General features: G+C 37.4%; 1 protein-coding gene across 22 annotated transcripts in view; it reads left to right on the forward strand.

The window, feature by feature from the left end:
- VPS13B (vacuolar protein sorting 13 homolog B) overlaps positions 1-18,271 on the forward strand; it is an 856,590-nt gene that overhangs the window by 537,004 nt on the left and 301,315 nt on the right. For all 22 annotated transcript variants that reach the window (XR_013397363.1, XM_077943895.1, XM_077943898.1 and 19 more), the window contains exon 31: positions 3,083-3,286. Coding sequence is in view for 21 of the 22 variants with exons in the window: in XM_077943895.1 (XP_077800021.1) it covers positions 3,083-3,286 (204 nt within the window). In the remaining variant the exon portion in view is untranslated. The remainder of the gene's footprint in view (positions 1-3,082; positions 3,287-18,271) is intronic.

Below are 18,271 nucleotides of genomic sequence, written 5' to 3' on the forward strand. Positions count from 1 at the left end.
AAGGAACATTTATCTGTATCGTTTTCTTTGCAGTTCATTCATAGAGAAGTGGATTTGGTTTTATCTTGATACTTGTGCATTTGTGATTAGTTGGTGATTTAAATATGCTGTTCATTCAAAATCATATAAGATAATATACTTCCATAATAGTCATAAAACTTATAAGGTACTTTATGAATAGTTTTTCAATTACACATATATTTTATTTATCTTTTTAATAGTTCTTATACCAAAATAACTAAAGCACAGGGAAGTTAAATAATTTCTGCAAGCTCATGATCATTGGAAAGTCTGAGACTAAAACTCACATAAATCAACTGCTTATCCTACTTTCCCCAGCTGAGATTTGGAAGGTTTTGCAATTAACTTTTAAGTTGGATTTATATCCTCAAATATTATAAATTACTCTGAATTTTTTCAAATCAAATATGTCACATATATGTCAATATATCAAATATATAACTTAATTTTAAAAGCAAGCAATAAGAAAAAATGTAGAAGTACTAATCCTGATCCCTAAAAGTTTTAAATTTGAAAATTACATTTTTGGAAGTATCTGGCTATCACTCAAAATAGAAAGTATTGCATAGGGAAGAAGAACCTGTGGGAAATCATGTTGTCAACAAATGATGACAGGAGAAATATAGCTTAATTTAAGCCCCCCCTCCCCCCGCAAAAAAATAGGAAATTTCAAGCCTGAATGCAATGAAAACTCTAATGAAACTCGGTGTTTTTGTGATTGTAATCTTGTAATTATTACAGTTTTTCCATGTGTCAAGAGAAATAGGAAAACGGTTGTTTACATTGGGATTTGGTTGATTTGTCTTTTAATATAGCACTAATTTTGTTTTCATTTTTTTTCCTTCAAAGGCATTCTTAAAGTATTTTAGTTCACCTTAAAAATATGTTTAGGGAGTTTATTTAAAATGTACAGAGCATTGGCTGTTTTAAAATAAGTAAAAGTAATGTTTATATGGGGAGTAATAATCTAGGGAAATAGGTTAGGCCATCAACTGCCTCAGATATTTGCTGGCGATCAGAATTTATGTGGCCCTGATTCAAAAGTTTAGTGTTTTAAAGACTATGTGCTCTTATTGCTATGTACAGATACGTTCTCCACCTGAGATTTGTAAAGATTTATGTCAGTTCACATCAGTGAATTGAAACAGCATTTACCTATTGCTGGATAGTATAGATAGTTCCTGACTTCAAGAAATGTTTGGCATATTTGGGAAGACTGGTAAGTCAATGTGGTATTATTGTATTTACAAGTATAGAGAGACCCTAAGAACACAGATTTGGGAAGGAGGGAGTTTGGAGGAAGGGTGATCAGGAAAGGCTTCATAAAAAAAATGATAGCTGAGCTGGGCCTTTTAAGAATTAACAGAATTACACCAATATTTAAATGAAACTAGAACATTCTTCTACAGAGAGACTCTCAAAATGCCTCTCCTTCCTACCCCCACTGTCATTCATTCCTTTTCTCTTTAAGACAAATTGAAAGGATTAATGGCCCACTTATGAGCCCTGTTTCTAATGCAGTTCTTGAGTTTGTGTAAAATTTTAGGTCACTTTTCCTGCAATTTTTCTAAGTTAAAAAGGAGAAGAAACAGATCCAGCTCCTACCTTAGGAATCATGAGAATTATCCTCAGTTACTCTGGCTCCTGCTATGGCTTGTTGATCACTGGCTATTTGTTCCCCTTTCCCCCATTCATAACTCCCTGTGACGTCTCACTACCTGAGCTGCTTGCTTATTCCACTCATGTCTGCTCCTTGCTTCTCTCTTCACTTGAATTAATTAATATCAGCCCTCACCTTGCCTGGCCCAGTCCTGAGCAGCTGGCCCAGACACCTGCTCTCTTGAGTCTGAGTAGTCATTCACTGTCCATTATCGTTTAACCAGCCTCTGGGAGTGCTTATTCTGACCTCCACACCTTCTTAGTCAACCAAAGCAAAAACCGAATCAGATTGTGCCTTTTTCTGTACTTTTCACACTAGGACCCAACACTCCCCCCATCACCTCCGAATAATAAGTTTCATTAGCGTTCAACTGATGTAATTAACTTAATTGTATTTTTTCTAATGTCTGTAATTGAAACTTTAAAAAATATTTCTACTAGTAAGGCTATTTTTATTCACTTTGTTATTTCAGCTTTTCTGCTGATAAAAACTTTTATGGGGACCAAATACTATTTTTCTTTTGATCATCTACTTTAAAACTTTTCTGAACCAACAAAACTTAACATAAGAAAAAGGTCCCAAATTCAGGCACACTTAAGTTTTCTCTGGCTCTCAAACTTTGTGCTTCCCATCCTACCTTACTGCCTTTCTATTTTACTTTAAAACCTTCATGAAAATTTTTATCTATTTACTTCCTTTGATTTAGCTTTACAGATTATTTTATTCATTTACTTAGCAGTGGACCCAGTAGGATCAACGTTGTATGTTCCAACTCTATATGGGGCAGTAAACCTCACTGTTATTCTACATCAGAAACCTTGTCATTTCTCAACACTACATTTGGGTTATATAAAGAATGAAGAGCAAGGGTTGAGGGAGTGAAATAGATTAAGAAGGCTCCATTACCTTTCCTAACAAGAAATCAAAGTTCAGAGGAAAGTAGATGATTAGCAAGGGAAAGCGTTTTGAGTAAAAAATAAAAAAAACCTCGTATTTGTGTTGTAGTTTTGTCCCATACTAGTTTTGTAACTTTAGCTATCTTTCAAACTCTCTGAATTATTTTTTCATTGGTAAAAATGGACATAAAATAGAACCTCAGAGCATCTCAGGGATTGAAATCATGTATGTGAAAGTACTTAGAAAAAGAGTAACGTGCCAGGAATAACGTAAGAAGTCATTGTAGTGTAGATTACTCTAAGTGATAAGTTTTGGATATGTTTTCAAGTCATAATATGAGCTAACTTTCTGAAACCTTTTTCATAGATGTGCCCCAGTTTATTCATCAGTAATCCACAGTGAAAAAAATGGTATTGACAATATGTTAGTGAACAAAATAAATATAGAATGGTTATTTTATCTGTTTTCTTGTTTTTGTTTTTGTTTTTTTCACTGCCTTTACAGGAGAGCCTTGAACTTAGGAATTCTTCGAGATCCTGGATCAGAAATCGAAGACAGACAATACCAAATAGACCTGCAGTCTATCAATATTGGTACTGCACAATGGGATCAACTAAAACCAGAGAAGGAAAGTGTCTCAGGAGGGGTGCTAACAGAGACTGAAAGGAATTCTCAAAATCCAGCCCTTGAGTGGAATATGGCCAGCAGGTAGGAAATGATTGAGAAATTTTCCACTCTTTCTAATACTTCATTGCCAGAACAGTTGGTGATATAATCTTTAGCATGTCCAACCAACCTAAGTATTTTGGTATTGCTTCTGCTTTTCATTACAAACATAAAAAATATTTTGTAATTGTAGCTGATGATTTTGCATGGAAACCTGCTGGTCCTACCAGTGTCACACTGAAATTATTACAAATTTAGGATTATGTTAGCATAAAAAAAAGCTTACTATTTGTTGAAAGAATCTACTTCAGGCTAAAGGATACACATTTTCTCTTAAAATCTGTTGTATTTGGGGTCAATTGTTTGGTTGAAGTTTAGCCTCTCCTTTTTGCTTATAATAACAAGAAAAAATTAATGAATACTCTGCAAAGTTATGTTTAAGTTAGAGTGTGGGGGAAAAACAAGAGTTTCTGACTCTAGGGTTTTTTCCATCCACTTTAAATAAAAGTAACTATGTTCATAGATAATTTTTTAAATTTATTTTTATTTCAACAGTTTTTGGGGTACAGGTAGTTTTGGGGTACATGGATAAGTTATTTAGGGGTGATTTCTGGGATTTTGGTACACCCATCACCTGATTAGTATACACTGAGCCCAATATGTAGTCTTTTATCCCTCACTCCCCTTCCTCACCACCCCCACCCCCAAATCCCCAAAGTCCATTATATCATTCTTAGGACTTTGCATTCTCATAGCTTAGCTCCTACTTATAAGTGAGAATATATGATACTTGGTTTTCCATTCCTGAGTTACCTCTCTTAGAATAATGGCCACCAGTTCCATCCAAGTTCCTGCAAAAGACATTATCATTCCTTTTTATGGCTGAGTAGTAGACCATGGTGTATATATACCACATTTTCTTTATCCACTCATTGGTTGATTGGCACTTAGATAGTTTACATCTCTTTGCAGTTCCAAATTGTGCTGCTATAAACATGTGTGTGCATGTGTCTTTTTCATATAATGACTTCTTTTCCTTTGGTTTTCTGTTCTTGCGATAGTTTGCTGAGAATGATGGTTTCCAGCTTCTTCCATGTCCCTACAAAGGACATGAACATCCTTTTTTATGGCTGCATAGTATTCCATGGTGTATATGTGCCACATTTTCTTAATCCAGTCTGTCATTGATGGACATTTGGGTTGGTTCCAAGTCTTTGCGATTGTGGATAGTGCTGCAGTAAACATACGAGGGCATGTGTCTTTATAGCAGCATGATTTATAATCCTTTGGGTATGTACCCAGTAATGGGATTGGTGGGTCAAATGGTATTTCTAGTTCTAGATCCTTGAGGAATCGCCACACTGTCTTCCACAATGGTTGAACTAGTTTACACTCCCACCCACAGTGTAAAAGTGTTCCTATTTCTCCACATCCTCTCCAGCACCTGTTGTTTCCTGACTTTTTAATGATTGCCATTCTAACTGGTATGAGATGGTATCTTATTGTGGTTTTGATTTGCATTTCTCTGATGGTCAGTGATGATGAGCATTTTTTCATGTGTCTGTTGGCTGCATAAATGTCTTCTTTTGAGAAGCGTCTGTTCATATCCTTTGCCCACTTTTTGATAGAGTTATTTGATTTTTTCTTGTAAATTTGTTTCTGTTCTTTGTACATCTGGATATTAGCCCTTTGTCAGATGGGTAGATTGCAAAAATTTTCTTCCATTCTGTAGGTTGCCTGTTCACTCTGATGGTAGTTTCTTTTGCTGTGCAGAAGCTCTTTAGTTTAATTAGATCCCATTTGTCAATGTTGGCTTGTTTTGCCATTGCTTTTGGTGTTTTAGACATGAAGTCCTTGCCCATGCCTATGTCCTGAATGATATTGCCTAGGTTTTCTTCTAGGGATTTTATGGTTTTAGGTCTAACATTTAAGTCTTTAATCCATCTTGAAATAATTTTTGTATAAGGTGTAAGGAAGGGATCCAGTTTCAGCTTTCTACATGTGGCTAGGCAGTTTTCCCAACACCATTTATTAAATAGGGAATCCTTTCTCCGTTTCTTGTTTTTGTCAGGTTTGTCAAAGATCAGATGGTTGTAGATGTGTAGTGTTATTTCTGAGGGCTCTGTTCTGTTCCATTGGTCTATCTCTCTGTTTTGGTACCAATAGCATGCTGTTTTGGTTACTGTAGCCTTGTAGTATAGTTTGAAGTCAGGTAGCATGATGCCTCCAGCTTTGTTCTTTTTGCTTAGGATTGTCTTGGCAATGTGGGCTCTCTTTTGGTTCCATATGAACTTTAAAGTAGTTTTTTCCAATTCTGTGAAGAAAGTCATTGGTAACTTGATGGGGATGGCACTGAATCTATAAATTACTTTGGGCAGTATGGCCATTTTCACAATAGTGATTCTTCCTATCCATGAGCATGGAATGTTCTTTCATTTGTTCGTGTCCTCTTTTATTCCATTGAACAGTGGTTTGTACTTCTCTTTGAAGACGTCCTTCACATCCCTTCTAAGTTGGATTCCTAAGTATTTTATTCTCTTTGTAGCAATTGTGAATGGGAATTAACTCATGATTTGGCTCTCTGTTATTGGTGTATAGGAATGCTTTTGATTTTTGCACATGGATTTTGTATCCTGAGACTTTTGCTGAAGTTGCTTATCAGCTTAAGGAGATTTTGGGCTGAGATGGTGGGGTTTTCTAAATATGCAATCATGGTAGACGTGTTTTCTAGGAAGCCTTCCCTGAGCCTGTCACAAGACCAAGTTAAGTCACATTTGTGTGTGCTCTTATCACATCACTTAACATATTTTATTCTAATTACTTATATAACTACCTCTGGGTCTGGAGGACAGAAATCATCACCATCATGTTCATTGATTTATCCCTAGAACATAGCACTGCCATGTATAAAATGTATTATTGTAGTCCTTCACTGACAAGTGATTGAATGTGCCCCTGAGAAGGGGTGTAAATTTGGGTGAAGAAGCACACATAGCCAGCCAAGGTAAATTTCAAGAGAGGAATGTAATTATGGAATCATCAGCAGGCGACTTGCATGGCAGCTGGGAAGTGAATATTTTCATCATAAAGGAGGATCTTCTTGGCACACCACAGCATCAACTACACTAATCATAAACTCCAAATATCACATAATAGTAGCCAGCTTCAAGTCTTTCTATTCCTTATCTTTACACAGTTTTCAGATTTAGGAGGTACGAGCTTATAAAAGTCACAGGTTATTGTGTCTTAAAAATCACAAATTCTGTCATAACAAAGAACATGAGCCTTACTTTCCTAGGAAATTTTATGACCACCTAACCTTAGTTGTATCTCTCCTATTTGTTCTTTAATTTATTTAACTTATGGTTTGTGTATGTGTTTTAATAATTTTTGGAGATAAATTCACATAACATAAAATTAACCATTTAAGGTGAACATTTAGTGGCATTTAGTACATTTACAATATTGAGCAACTAACACCTCTGTCTAGTTCCAAAACATTTTCTTCACCCCAAAGTAAAACCCCTTGCCTGGTAGGCACTTTGTCTCTATCCTTCTCCCTCCTTCCAGCCCCTAGCAACCACCAATTTGACTCTAAATTCACCAGTCTGGATTTATCCTGTCTGTATGAATTTATGTATTCTGGATATTTTATATAAATAGAATCATATGATATGTGACCTTTTATATCTGGCCTCTTTCACTTAACATACTGTTTTGTATATTCATCCAAGTTGTAGCATATATCAGTACTTCATTCTCTTTATAGCCAAATAATATTCCACCGTGTGTATATAAGTGATCACTGATTTATAATGGGTCAACTTAAGATTTTTCAACTTTATGATGATGCAAAAATAATAGTGCAATCAGTAGAAACTGTACTTTGCGTACCTGTACAGCCATTCTGGTTTTCACTTTCAGTACGGTATTCAATAATTACATGAGATATTCAGTGTTTTAGTATAAGCTAGGCTTTGCGTTAGATGATTTTGCCCAACTGAGGCCAATGTGAGTGTTCTGAGCACATTTAAGATAGGCTAGACTAAGCTATGATGTTTGATTGGTTAAGTGTATTAAATACATTCTCAACTTAGGATACATTCAACTTACAATGAGTTTATCAGGATATAACCCCAGTATGAGTTGAGGATCATCTGTACACTACAATTTGTCTATCCATTGATGGACATTTGAGCTATTTCTGCTTTTTGGCTACTGTGTATAATGTTGCTATCGATATTGCTGTACAAGTACCTGTTTGAGTACCTGTTTTCACATATTTGGGTATACACCTAGTAGTAGAATTACAGGGTCATATGGCAATTTTATGTTTAACTTTTTGAGAAACTGCCAAATTCTTTCAAACATAAAATGGCTGTACCATTTTATATTCCCACCAGCAATGTTTGAGGGTTCGTTTCTCCACATTCTTATTAATGCTTACTTTTCTTTGTTTTTTTATTTGTTTGGTAAGCTAACACATCATTCTACTGGGTGTGAGGTGGTACATCCTTGTGGTTTTCACTTACATCTCTGTAATGATTAATGACCTGAAGTAGCTTTTTGTGTGCTTGTTGTCTGTGTATTTCTTTGGAGAAAAGCTTGTCTTTTGCCACCCCCACCCCATGCTTTTTTGAGACAGAGACTTGTTCTGTCACCCAGGTTAGAGTGCAGTGGCATGACCTCAGCTCATCGTAACCTCTGCCTCTTGGATTCAATCGATTCTCCTGCCTCAGCCTCCCAAGTACCTGGGATGACATGCACCTGCCACTGTGCCCTGCTAATTATTGTATTTTTAGTAGAGGTGGGTTTCATCAGGTTGGCTAGGCTGGCCTCGAACTTCTAACCTCAAGTGATCCAGCAGCCTTGGCCTCCCAACATCCTGGGATTACCAGTGTGAGCCACCGCACCCAGCCTTTTGGCTATTTTTAATCGAGTTCCTTGACTTCTTGTTGATGAGTTATAAGAGTTCTTCATTTATTCTAGATGCTGTACCCTTATTAGATATATGATTTAGAAAATTTTTTTTATAATGGAAATTTTTTGTTGATGGTATTATGTCCAGAATTGATGAGTTCCTGGTCTCACTGACTTCAAGAATGAAGCCGCAGACCCTCATGGTGAGTGTTACAGTTCTTAAAGATGGTGTGTCCGCAGTTTGTTCCTTCTTCCCAGTGGGTTCATGGTCTTGCTGGCTTCAGGAGTGAAGCTGGAGATCTTCGCGGTCTTACAGCTCTTAAAGGCAGCGTGTCTGTAGTTTTTCATTCTTCCCAGTGGCTTCGTGGTCTCATTGGCTTCAGGAATTAAGCTGCAGACCCTCGCGGTGTTACAGCTCATAAAGGCAGCGTGGACCCAGTAAGCAGGAGCAAGATTTATTGCAAAGAGCAAAAGAACAAAGCTTCCACAGTGTAGAAGTGGACCCAAGCATGTTGCTGCTGGCTGACTCCGGAAGCCTGGTTTTATTTCCTTTTCTGGCCCCACCCACATCCCGCTGATTGGTCCGCTTTACAGAGAGCTGATTGGACTGTTTTGACAGGGTGCTGATTGGTGCATTTACAGCCCTCTAGCTAGACAGAAAAGTTCTCCAAGTCCCCCTTAGGTTAGCTAGATACAGAGTAAGGATTGGTGTATTTGCAAACCCTGAGCTAGCGTGCTGATTGGTGCGTTTACAATCCCTTAGCTTGACATTAAAGCTTCTTCCAAGTCCCCACTAGGTTAGCTAGATACTAAGTAATCAGAGTACTGATTGGTGTACTTGCAAACCCAGGGCTAGAGTGCTGATTGGTGTGTCTACAATCCCTCAGCCAGACATAAAAGCTCTCCAAGTCCCCACCAGACTCAAGAGCCCAGCCAGCTTCACCCAGTGGATCCTGCCCCCGGTGCAGGCAGAGCTACCCGCCAGTCCAGCGCCATGCACCCGCACTCCTCAGCCCCTGGGCAGTGGATGGGACCTAGCGCCAGGGAGCAGGGGGCGGTGCTCATCAGGGAGGCTGGGGCCGCAGGGTAGCCCACTGCCATGAGGGGGGAGTTCAGGCATGGCGGGCTGCAGGTCCGGAGCCCTGCCCCATGGGGAGGCAGCTGAGGCCCAGGCGACAACTTGAGCGCAGCCCCCGCGGGCTGGCACTGCTGGGGGACAGGCGCACCCACCGCAGCTGCTGGCTCCAGTACTAAGCCCCTCACTGCTCTGGGCCAGCAGCGTGGCCATTGGCGGGGCCGCCAGGCCGGTGCCTGCCGGAACTCGTGCTGGCCTGGACGCGGGCCACTGCGCGGCCCCGGTTCCGGACCGCGCCTCTCCCTCCACACCTCCCTGCAAGCAGAGGGAGCTGGCTCTAGCCTCAGCCAGCCCAGAGTCGGGGCTCCTATAGTGCAGTGGTGGGCGGAAGGGCTCCTCAAGCGTTGCCAGAGTGGACGCCAAGGCTGAGGAGGCACCGAGAGAGCGAGGGCTGTTAGCACATTGTCTCCTCTCAGTATGTGGTAAAGGTCCAACTTCATTTTTTAACATATGGGTTTCCGGTTGTTCTGTCATCATTTACTGAAGATACTAGTCTTTCCCCATTGAATGATCCTGTCACCCTCATCAAAAATTTACAAAGACTTTTGATGGCTGTGTGTGGTCAAAAATTAACAGACTTTTGATGGCTCATGCTTGTAATCCCACACTTTGAGAGGCCAAAGCGGGAGGATTGCTTGAAGCCAGGACCAGCCTAGGCAACATAGTGAGACCTTGTCTCAACAACAACGTAATTTTTTTAGTTAGCAGGGCATGGTGGCATGCACCTATGGCCCTAGCTTATCTTGAGGCTGAATCAGGAGGATCACTTACGCCCAGGAGTTCAAGGCTGCATTGAGCTATGATCATGTCACTTCACCTCCATCCTCATCAACAGAACAAAACCCTGTCTCAGATAAATAAATGAATAATAAAAAATAAAGACTTTTGAATGTCTAGTGTATGCCATTGAAGGTCTTTTACACTGGAGAAACAAATGAAATAATTTCTAATTTTATTCTAATATATGTCCTGTAAGTTCAGCAGCCAATCAAAGAAACACTTACTATTTAACTATTATAGTGTGGAGAATGCTATAATTGACAAATATAGCATACTTAGGCTTACAGAAGAAACAAATCCAAATCAAGATAAATATATGCCACATACGTAGGAGATCTTAGGCACAGGCACATAAGCGAAAAGATAAATTAATGCAAAGTTGACATAGGTACAAAATAGTCATTCATTTCTCTTTTTAAAAGAAAAAAAAAAAGAGAGAAATGAATGATTGACTCTATGGGTGGGGTTTCAGAGAAGGTTTCACAGAGTGCATGGCTTCTGAACCTGTTTCCACAGAGTTTGGGTGCCTGCAGAGTAGAGGGAGCATTCTGAACAGGGAAGCAGCAGATCCAGAGGCCAGAAGTATGAAAGTATGGCATGTTTTACTTGGCACATAATGTCATGCTTGGCACATAACAGATACCAAATAAAGGCTAAATTAATCAATGACAGAGTGATGATTAAGTAGAGCCAACTAATCAAGAGACTGAATGTGAATGTTTATGAGAGATACTCATTCAATTAAAAACATAAAATTTTAGATCTGTTGTAGCATAGTTCTGATGATTAATCTTGACAGACATATAAATAGGACCTTAATATGATTCTGTTTCTGAATAGGTATTGTAGATGAAATTCCAAAGATACAGTGAGGAATAATGTGTTTACTTCCCTGACCAATATTAAACGGCAACCTTTAATGATGATTTTCATTCATTCCTCTGGGTACATTACTCAAATTTTGTCTTTAATTGTGATGTGCTTCTATGTGTATGTTGCAGGGAGTGGGGAGTAGGGAAGTTAAGTATAGAGAATCATCAGATTTTAAGACTTGAAGATCTTCTGTTCCTAAAACTTTGATTTTTTTTCATCCAAGGGAATATATCACAGTTTAATTAAGGCAGCAGAACCAATAGAGTATTACAGAATAAGAGATTCATTTTAGGTGTAAAATCTTACGCAGTTGTGGAAAAAGCTGACAAGTAAGGGTCTGGAAGAGGGAGTTGAAGGATCAAAGTCACAACCAACCCTCCTGAAGCGCTTGACCTGGTTAAAAACTTGGGAGCTTTCAAGGGAACCTCGGAAACATCCAGCAGCACATCCAACTGGTGGACTGAAACCACCAGAAGGCTGGTAGACATTAATGGGAGGCTGTGGCCTCTGCATCTGGGGTAAGGCTGGGAGGCTGGAGTTGCTGTTGTTCAGCAGGGCCAAGGGTCAGGAAGAAGAAGTGGTCACAGAGCCAGGAAAAGTGAGAACAAGCTAGAATCTGCCAGCACCTTTCCATTGGTCTTTCACTGCCTTTAAAACATGAAGTCTTGCAGAGAATATTGGCTACTATTTCCCTCCATCTTCCAAATCTTGTTAAGGTTCCTCTTTTGCAAAACTCTAAACTCTGAATTATTCTTGGGAAGTGGTTATAAAACAAAAACTACTACAGTAAACTAAATTTGAAGTGGTTCTTTGGCTTGTCCAGTGTCACAAAAAATAGAGCTATGTGTAGAACCTTGGTTTCCTTCCTCTTACTAGTCAACTACTTTTCTTCTGCTCAAGGCTCAGATCTTGTAGGCTTGTGCTAAAGTCCGTTGTTAGCTAATCACTCTCTTTTTCTTTTTCTCTTAGCAACCATTTTTGCTACATCTGGGTTTATTTTATAATCTGAGGAAATGTACTGATGTCCACTGTGTGTAGTTTGCACATTCAAGTGACTTGCTGCTTTATATGGCCACCAGTGCTTTAGGGGGAGGTGGAAAGTTTATCTTATAATTACCTGAAAGTACCACTAAGTCTTAATTCTCCAAGTTAATATTGATATACTTTTCTCATGTGTAATATTTAAAGATATAATTCTAATAGACTTTGCAAAAGTACACTTAAAAGTAAATAATTTTGTTTTTATCATAATACTTTTATCTGTTCCTATCTCTGACTTGATTTTGTTAGGTAATTTATCTTTTAAACTTCATTGTCAGAGAAATAGTTACAGCATATTTGTTTGTTAAAATATTTTTATATACACATAACAAATTACATGTAATACTCTGTGGGCTTTTTTTACACATACAGAATTTTAAAATTGTTGTTACTATGTTTGCTTAGCAAGCTGACTTGGAATCTGACATGACATATTACTAAAATTCATTGGTCTTATACTTCTCAGGACTGGTAACCTTGAATATGGGGAACTATGGCTATGTGTAGGCATTAAAATCCCTAAACCATATATTTCTAGCTTTATTTCTGAGAGATTATGACTATTCTCTGTGTCCTTAGATCTCTTTTATTTTTATTTTTTAGACTATTTCCCAAATGTTCGCACTGCACAGGACCCCCAGCATAGTTTGATTAGTGATTAATAAAAATGAGATTTTTTCCAGAATTGCACCTGAAATTATAGATAGGAATATGGAAGGAAAAAAGTTTTAAATTTGTTTTAAATTTTCAACCTGAAAAACATCACTTTTATCTAATTTGTGAGGACATCAAGTTAAGACCTAAGCAAAATCACAGAAGTTAGTCTAATTTTCATACTTTGTAGGTTAATGCCTAGATTGACCTAAACCTACTTGAATGATGTGATTTTATAATTTCCTTAAACCTTACCATGCCTTTACATGAAAAATGTGAATTTTTCTTCTTGCTTAAAAAGTTCCTGGAAAGTGGGTGTGAAGGCTAAACGATTCATGATACAACAGGGGGGAGCAGTTGGTTTTTCATTCTTAGCAGCCAGCAGATATCTTCTTCCTTACATGTTGGCTGAGAGTGTCCTATGGCAATATAAAAAGATGGTGTAGATATAAGAGGACAGAGATCCTGTCTTGCTTGGTCTTACTCTTTTTTATATCTTAGTGTAGTTACTGACTGATATAGTAGGCACTAAAAAATAAGAAAATGTTTAAATTGTGTGTAATCATCATGGTAGCATATATTTTCAATTACTTTACAGTCATCTTACAGCTAAGATGGATGGATAGATAATGCCTTGATTCATTGAAACCCAACTGACCAAAGCCCATAAGTAGCCAGTTTCCCTTCTATGGTGTTTTCTTTATTCTGTGTGTGTGTTTGTTTGTTTGTTTGTTTGTTTGTTTTGAGATGGAGTCTCTGTCACCCAGGTTGGAGTGCAGTGGTACAGTCTCGGCTTACTGCAACCTCTGCCTCCTGGCTTCAAGCAATTCTCCTTCCTCTCAGCCTCCTGAGTAGCTGGAATTACAGGCCTGTACCCCCATGCCCAGCTGATTTTTGTATTTTTAGTAGAGATAGGGTTTCACCATGTTGGCCAGGCTAGTCTTGAACTCCTGACCTCAGGTGATCCATTGGCCTTGGCCTACCAAAGTGCTGAGAGGCCACTGTGCCCAGCCATGGTGTTTTCTTTTTAAGAGAAGGGGCCAAACAGGATTATATCAAGAATGTATTTTAAAAGCATGTGTACAACATTTACCTTTTATACATTATCCTGTATAATTCTGTGAGCACTGTAACTGGTACAACAGTACATACTATTAAAGTTTACTGGTTTATTTATGAATGACAGGGTCTCACTGTGTCACTTATAGTTCACTATGTCGTTATCATAGTTCACTGTAACCTCCAACTTCTGGGCTCTAACTATGCTCCCACCCTATCCTCCCAAAGCACTGGATTATAGGCATGAGCTACTGTGACCAGCCATATTATTGAAGCTTTAAAAATGAAATTTTGAAAATCTCCTGACTTTCTCTTCCTTAGTGGATTCCTATGTAAATCCTCAACACACAATTTCTAATGTTCTTTTCTCTGAGAAACTTTCAGCAATACCTCTAGTGTCTATGAAGTTGGGTTTTGTTTTGTTTTGTTTTGTTTTTTGATGCTTTTCCTTTGAAAAGGTCTAACAAGTAAAATTAGATGACCAGGAGTTTCAGGTTATAGATATAAACAACTGGAATCAAAGCTATTATCCATTGGACATCTCAGTAAGACTGAATTAATATTTTAATTTAGTATACTCATAAAACTGTCTTCTAAATATTGTAATAAATAGACGTAGCACTTGTGATCTCCATTACAAATATATTAACCTTTGTTTTGTTCTTTTGTTTTGGCAGGAAAGTTTATGTTGCTGTTTTTTTTTTTTTTCAAGAATGAGAATATTTTATTTTAATATTATTTAATTTTGCCAAACTAAATTTATACTGATATTTTCTTTAAATGTACCTTAAGAACCATCCTCATTTCAAGCTGTAGTTCTTGTAGCATTGTGCACAAAATGCTTTATATGTCTTTAGAGATTAATTCTTTCTGTATATTCAACACCTTGAGATAAAAGATTAGGTCCCTATTGAGTATTTCCACACTTCCTTGTACTTTCTTTATTACTCTACTTATCATACCTTATGATTACTTTGTTTAGTTATCTTTCCTGCTAAACTGAATTCTTAACATTCAGAAACAGCATTATGTACCCATTTTGCCATTGTTTTCTCAGCACCTAGCATCCCTGGCACCATAGGGAGCCCTCAATCCATGTTTCTCAATTTCAGAGTGATAAATGCTATGAAAATAATATAACTGGGTAACATAATAAGAGTAATTGGGAAATTTCCTTAGATTGGAGCTCAGGGAAGACCCCTTCTAATACCTGAACGAGAAAAATGAGCTATCCGTTCAAACACCCCTAGAGTGTTTCTGCTGAGAGTGTTTCAGGAAGAGCAAAGACACTGGAGTAAGAACAAGTTGAGCACGTTTAAGGGATCATGCCTGGCTGGGAGGAAAGAAGTAATAGCAGATGAGTTTTAGGGAGAGAAGGGCTAAATAATGAATGGTTTTGTAAGTCAGAGGGAGTTTGAATTTTATTTTAATTGCATTTGAAAGCCATGGGATAGTTCTCCTGTTGGAAAAATGCCTCTAAATGGATATATACCAATAACTATTTCTTTTTTTCCTTTTTTTTTTTTCTGTTTTTATTTTGAGACGGAGTCTTGCTCTGTCACCCAGGCTGGAGTGCAGTGGTACAATCTCGGCTTACTGCAGCCTCTGCCTCCCGGGTTCAAGCGATTCTCTTGCCTCAGCCTCCGAAGTAGCTGGGACTACAGGCCCGCGCCACCACGCCTGGCTAATTTTTGTATTTTTTGTAGAGATGTGGTTTTTCCATGTTGGCCAGACTGATCTTGAACTCCAGACCTCAGGTGATCCGCCCACCTCGGCCTCCCAAAGTGCTAGTATTACAGGCGTGAGTCACCGTGCCTTGCCAACTATTTCATTTTTTAAGTTCCTATAGGATTTAAATTATTTATCTTTATGCCTCCCATTAATATAAATAGAAGAATATCAAGGAATAGGTTTATGTAACACATAGTTTTCCAGGTAGCAGATTATTTATAATAAATGTTTGTGAATATTACTGTTTTCATATTTAGGAATAACTACTGTAAGAGATGGTCTCAGGTGATTACCACAAGTTTTAAGTATCTTCTGCTCTAGTGTCTTCCATCTAAAGTTCAGCCATAATGCCATACTAAGAAAATCTTTATGTTGCATAAGAATTGCTGTGTGCACCAGCCTGGGCAACGTGGCGAAACCCCGTCCCTACAAAAAATACAAAAATTAGCCAGATGTGGAGTCACACACTTGTAGCCCTAGCTACTTAGGAGGCTGAGGTACTGGGATGACTTGAGCCCAGGAGGCAGAGGTTACAGTGAGCCAAGATCATGCCACTGCACTCTAGCCTGGGCGACAGAAGGAGACCCTTTCTCACACACAGGAGGAAGAAAAAAAAAAAAAAGAATTGCTCTGTGCACACAGACCATCTAGCATTTCTTATTCTGATTTTTTTGGTGGAATATCTTGGGAACCTTGGTACCACTTTTCCTACTTCTGGTCTTTGATAATATGCAGTTTTTGAAGTGTGGTTCTTAAACTCCTTTCATATTTCCCACAAAGGCATACCAAAATGTATGACAGATGGGCAGAAGAACCTTAGTGTAAATATTCTGAGTCCAAGAAAGATGACCACAGCTTTTCTGACACATGTGTTTTCTTGAGTGCATCTGGCATACACCTGTGCCTTCTTGCTTAGTAACAATTTCAGAGAACTATACTTTTTTTTTGTTTACAATCTATACCTCCCAAAGCTTACTAGAGGAACTTTTGCCAACTCACATGATTATTTTTCTGTTATTTGCTTAGAACCTTACAATAGTCAATGTTTTGTTATTTTCAACGAGGGTTTAATAAATTTCTATGGATATGATCCTCTATATTACATGATAGGTACAGATAATTATACCATTTCTTTGTTTATATGGACAATATAGACATATATTAAATCATTGTTATACTGGAGTACATCAGCGAAATATTGATTCCACAGCTCCTCTAACCCTGTGTGCCTTGGAATGGTGTAATCTGTTTTCTCCAGCTGAATTTAGTATCTTTTCGTCATCATGGGTGATCAGCAGTTTCATCAAGATATGTATACTTGTGGATTTCCTTGTATTTGTCTGAACCAGGACACATTGTGCTTCCTGAGTCTATGAATTCTTATGTTTCATAATTTCTGGGAAAATCATCAGCCATGTTTTCTTTAGTATTTTCTCTTTTCCTTTCTTTCTGTTCTCTCATTTTGGAATTCTAGTTATATATGTTGGACTCATCTCTCCCTGTCTCTTCATTTTCCTTTTAAACTTTTCATTTAAAAATTTATTTTAGTAAATTCTGGAATTTTCTCAAATCTATTTCTAGTTTACTAATTATTTCTAAATGCTATTTATCCCACCTATTATGTCTTTAACTTTAGTAACTGTATTTTTTATTTTTGGAAATTCTCTTTGGTTGTTTTTTCAAACCTGATTTGCACTTTTTAATAGTGCCTTGCTTTTTTTCTTATGCTTTTTAATTCTATATGTCTTTAGTAATTTTAAGCAAAATTTTTATTTAATTTATTATCAAAATTTTATTATCAAAAGTTCTTGATAATGCGTTTGAAAACAGGATCTAATTTTCCTCTTGCTAATAAAGTTCTTTTTTTTGGTATATAAAATGGTTTGTATTAGGAGCTTATCTTCAACGATCTTTTTCCCTTGAGTATCCTTTTTGTCATTGAGGACATGTTTTCTAGGGAGGTTTTCCATCTGTTTCTGACAGATGCCCCAGGGTTATCAAAGTTCTGATGCTACTGCTATATAAATAACAGAATGGGTATTTGAGGACCACCCAGGTAATATAAGTTGGAGCCACTTAATACACATGGGATATTTCCCATTATTTTTAATTTTCCAGGGCGATATTTGTTTTTTCAACAAGTTCTCTTGCCAAGACAGGCAAACTTTCTTATTCTTTCCGGTTTCTGATGGTGTGATTTTTTCTGGACCTTCAGGGGCCCCAGATCTAGGTAGGCAGCTCATTTAAAAATCCTTGTCTTATCTCAAATAGCTGTTAAAACTCTATTCCCTTGATTCATTAAGAGTGCTGACCCTCTCAATTTAATGACCCTAAGGTCATTAACAACCTTAGTTAATACTTTGTGTTTTAGTTCCTTCTTTTGAATTTTGAAACTTGAACTGTTATATAGTAAAATATTGCCAGAATTTAATTCTTCATTGTAGTTATTTAGTATTTCTTTTTGTTTTTTCTTTTAAATTTATTCCTGAAAATATTTGAATCTGTAAAGGTTTTTAATGATTTTTTAAAATATTTACCATTACCTCAAATATTTACCAGAGATATCATAAAAGTTAATACTATATACCAGAAAAATTATAGTTTTATAAGACTATTGACATTTATATTTTGTTATTACTTCTAAGGTCACAGGGCTTTCATATTTTGTGTCACTGATTTAATTTATCACATTATGGAGAAAAATGTATAATACGGACAAGTACCTTTTTTTTCATTGCCCTTGGTCATTAATGTTTGCTCTTATTTGGTTCCCTGCCAACTTTTCCATTTTAAGTTATTTTTAATACATCATATATTTTAGCACTCCCCTATGA

Source organism: Macaca mulatta, chromosome 8, assembly GCF_049350105.2.
Source record: "Macaca mulatta isolate MMU2019108-1 chromosome 8, T2T-MMU8v2.0, whole genome shotgun sequence".
Taxonomy (NCBI): Eukaryota; Metazoa; Chordata; class Mammalia; order Primates; family Cercopithecidae; genus Macaca; species Macaca mulatta.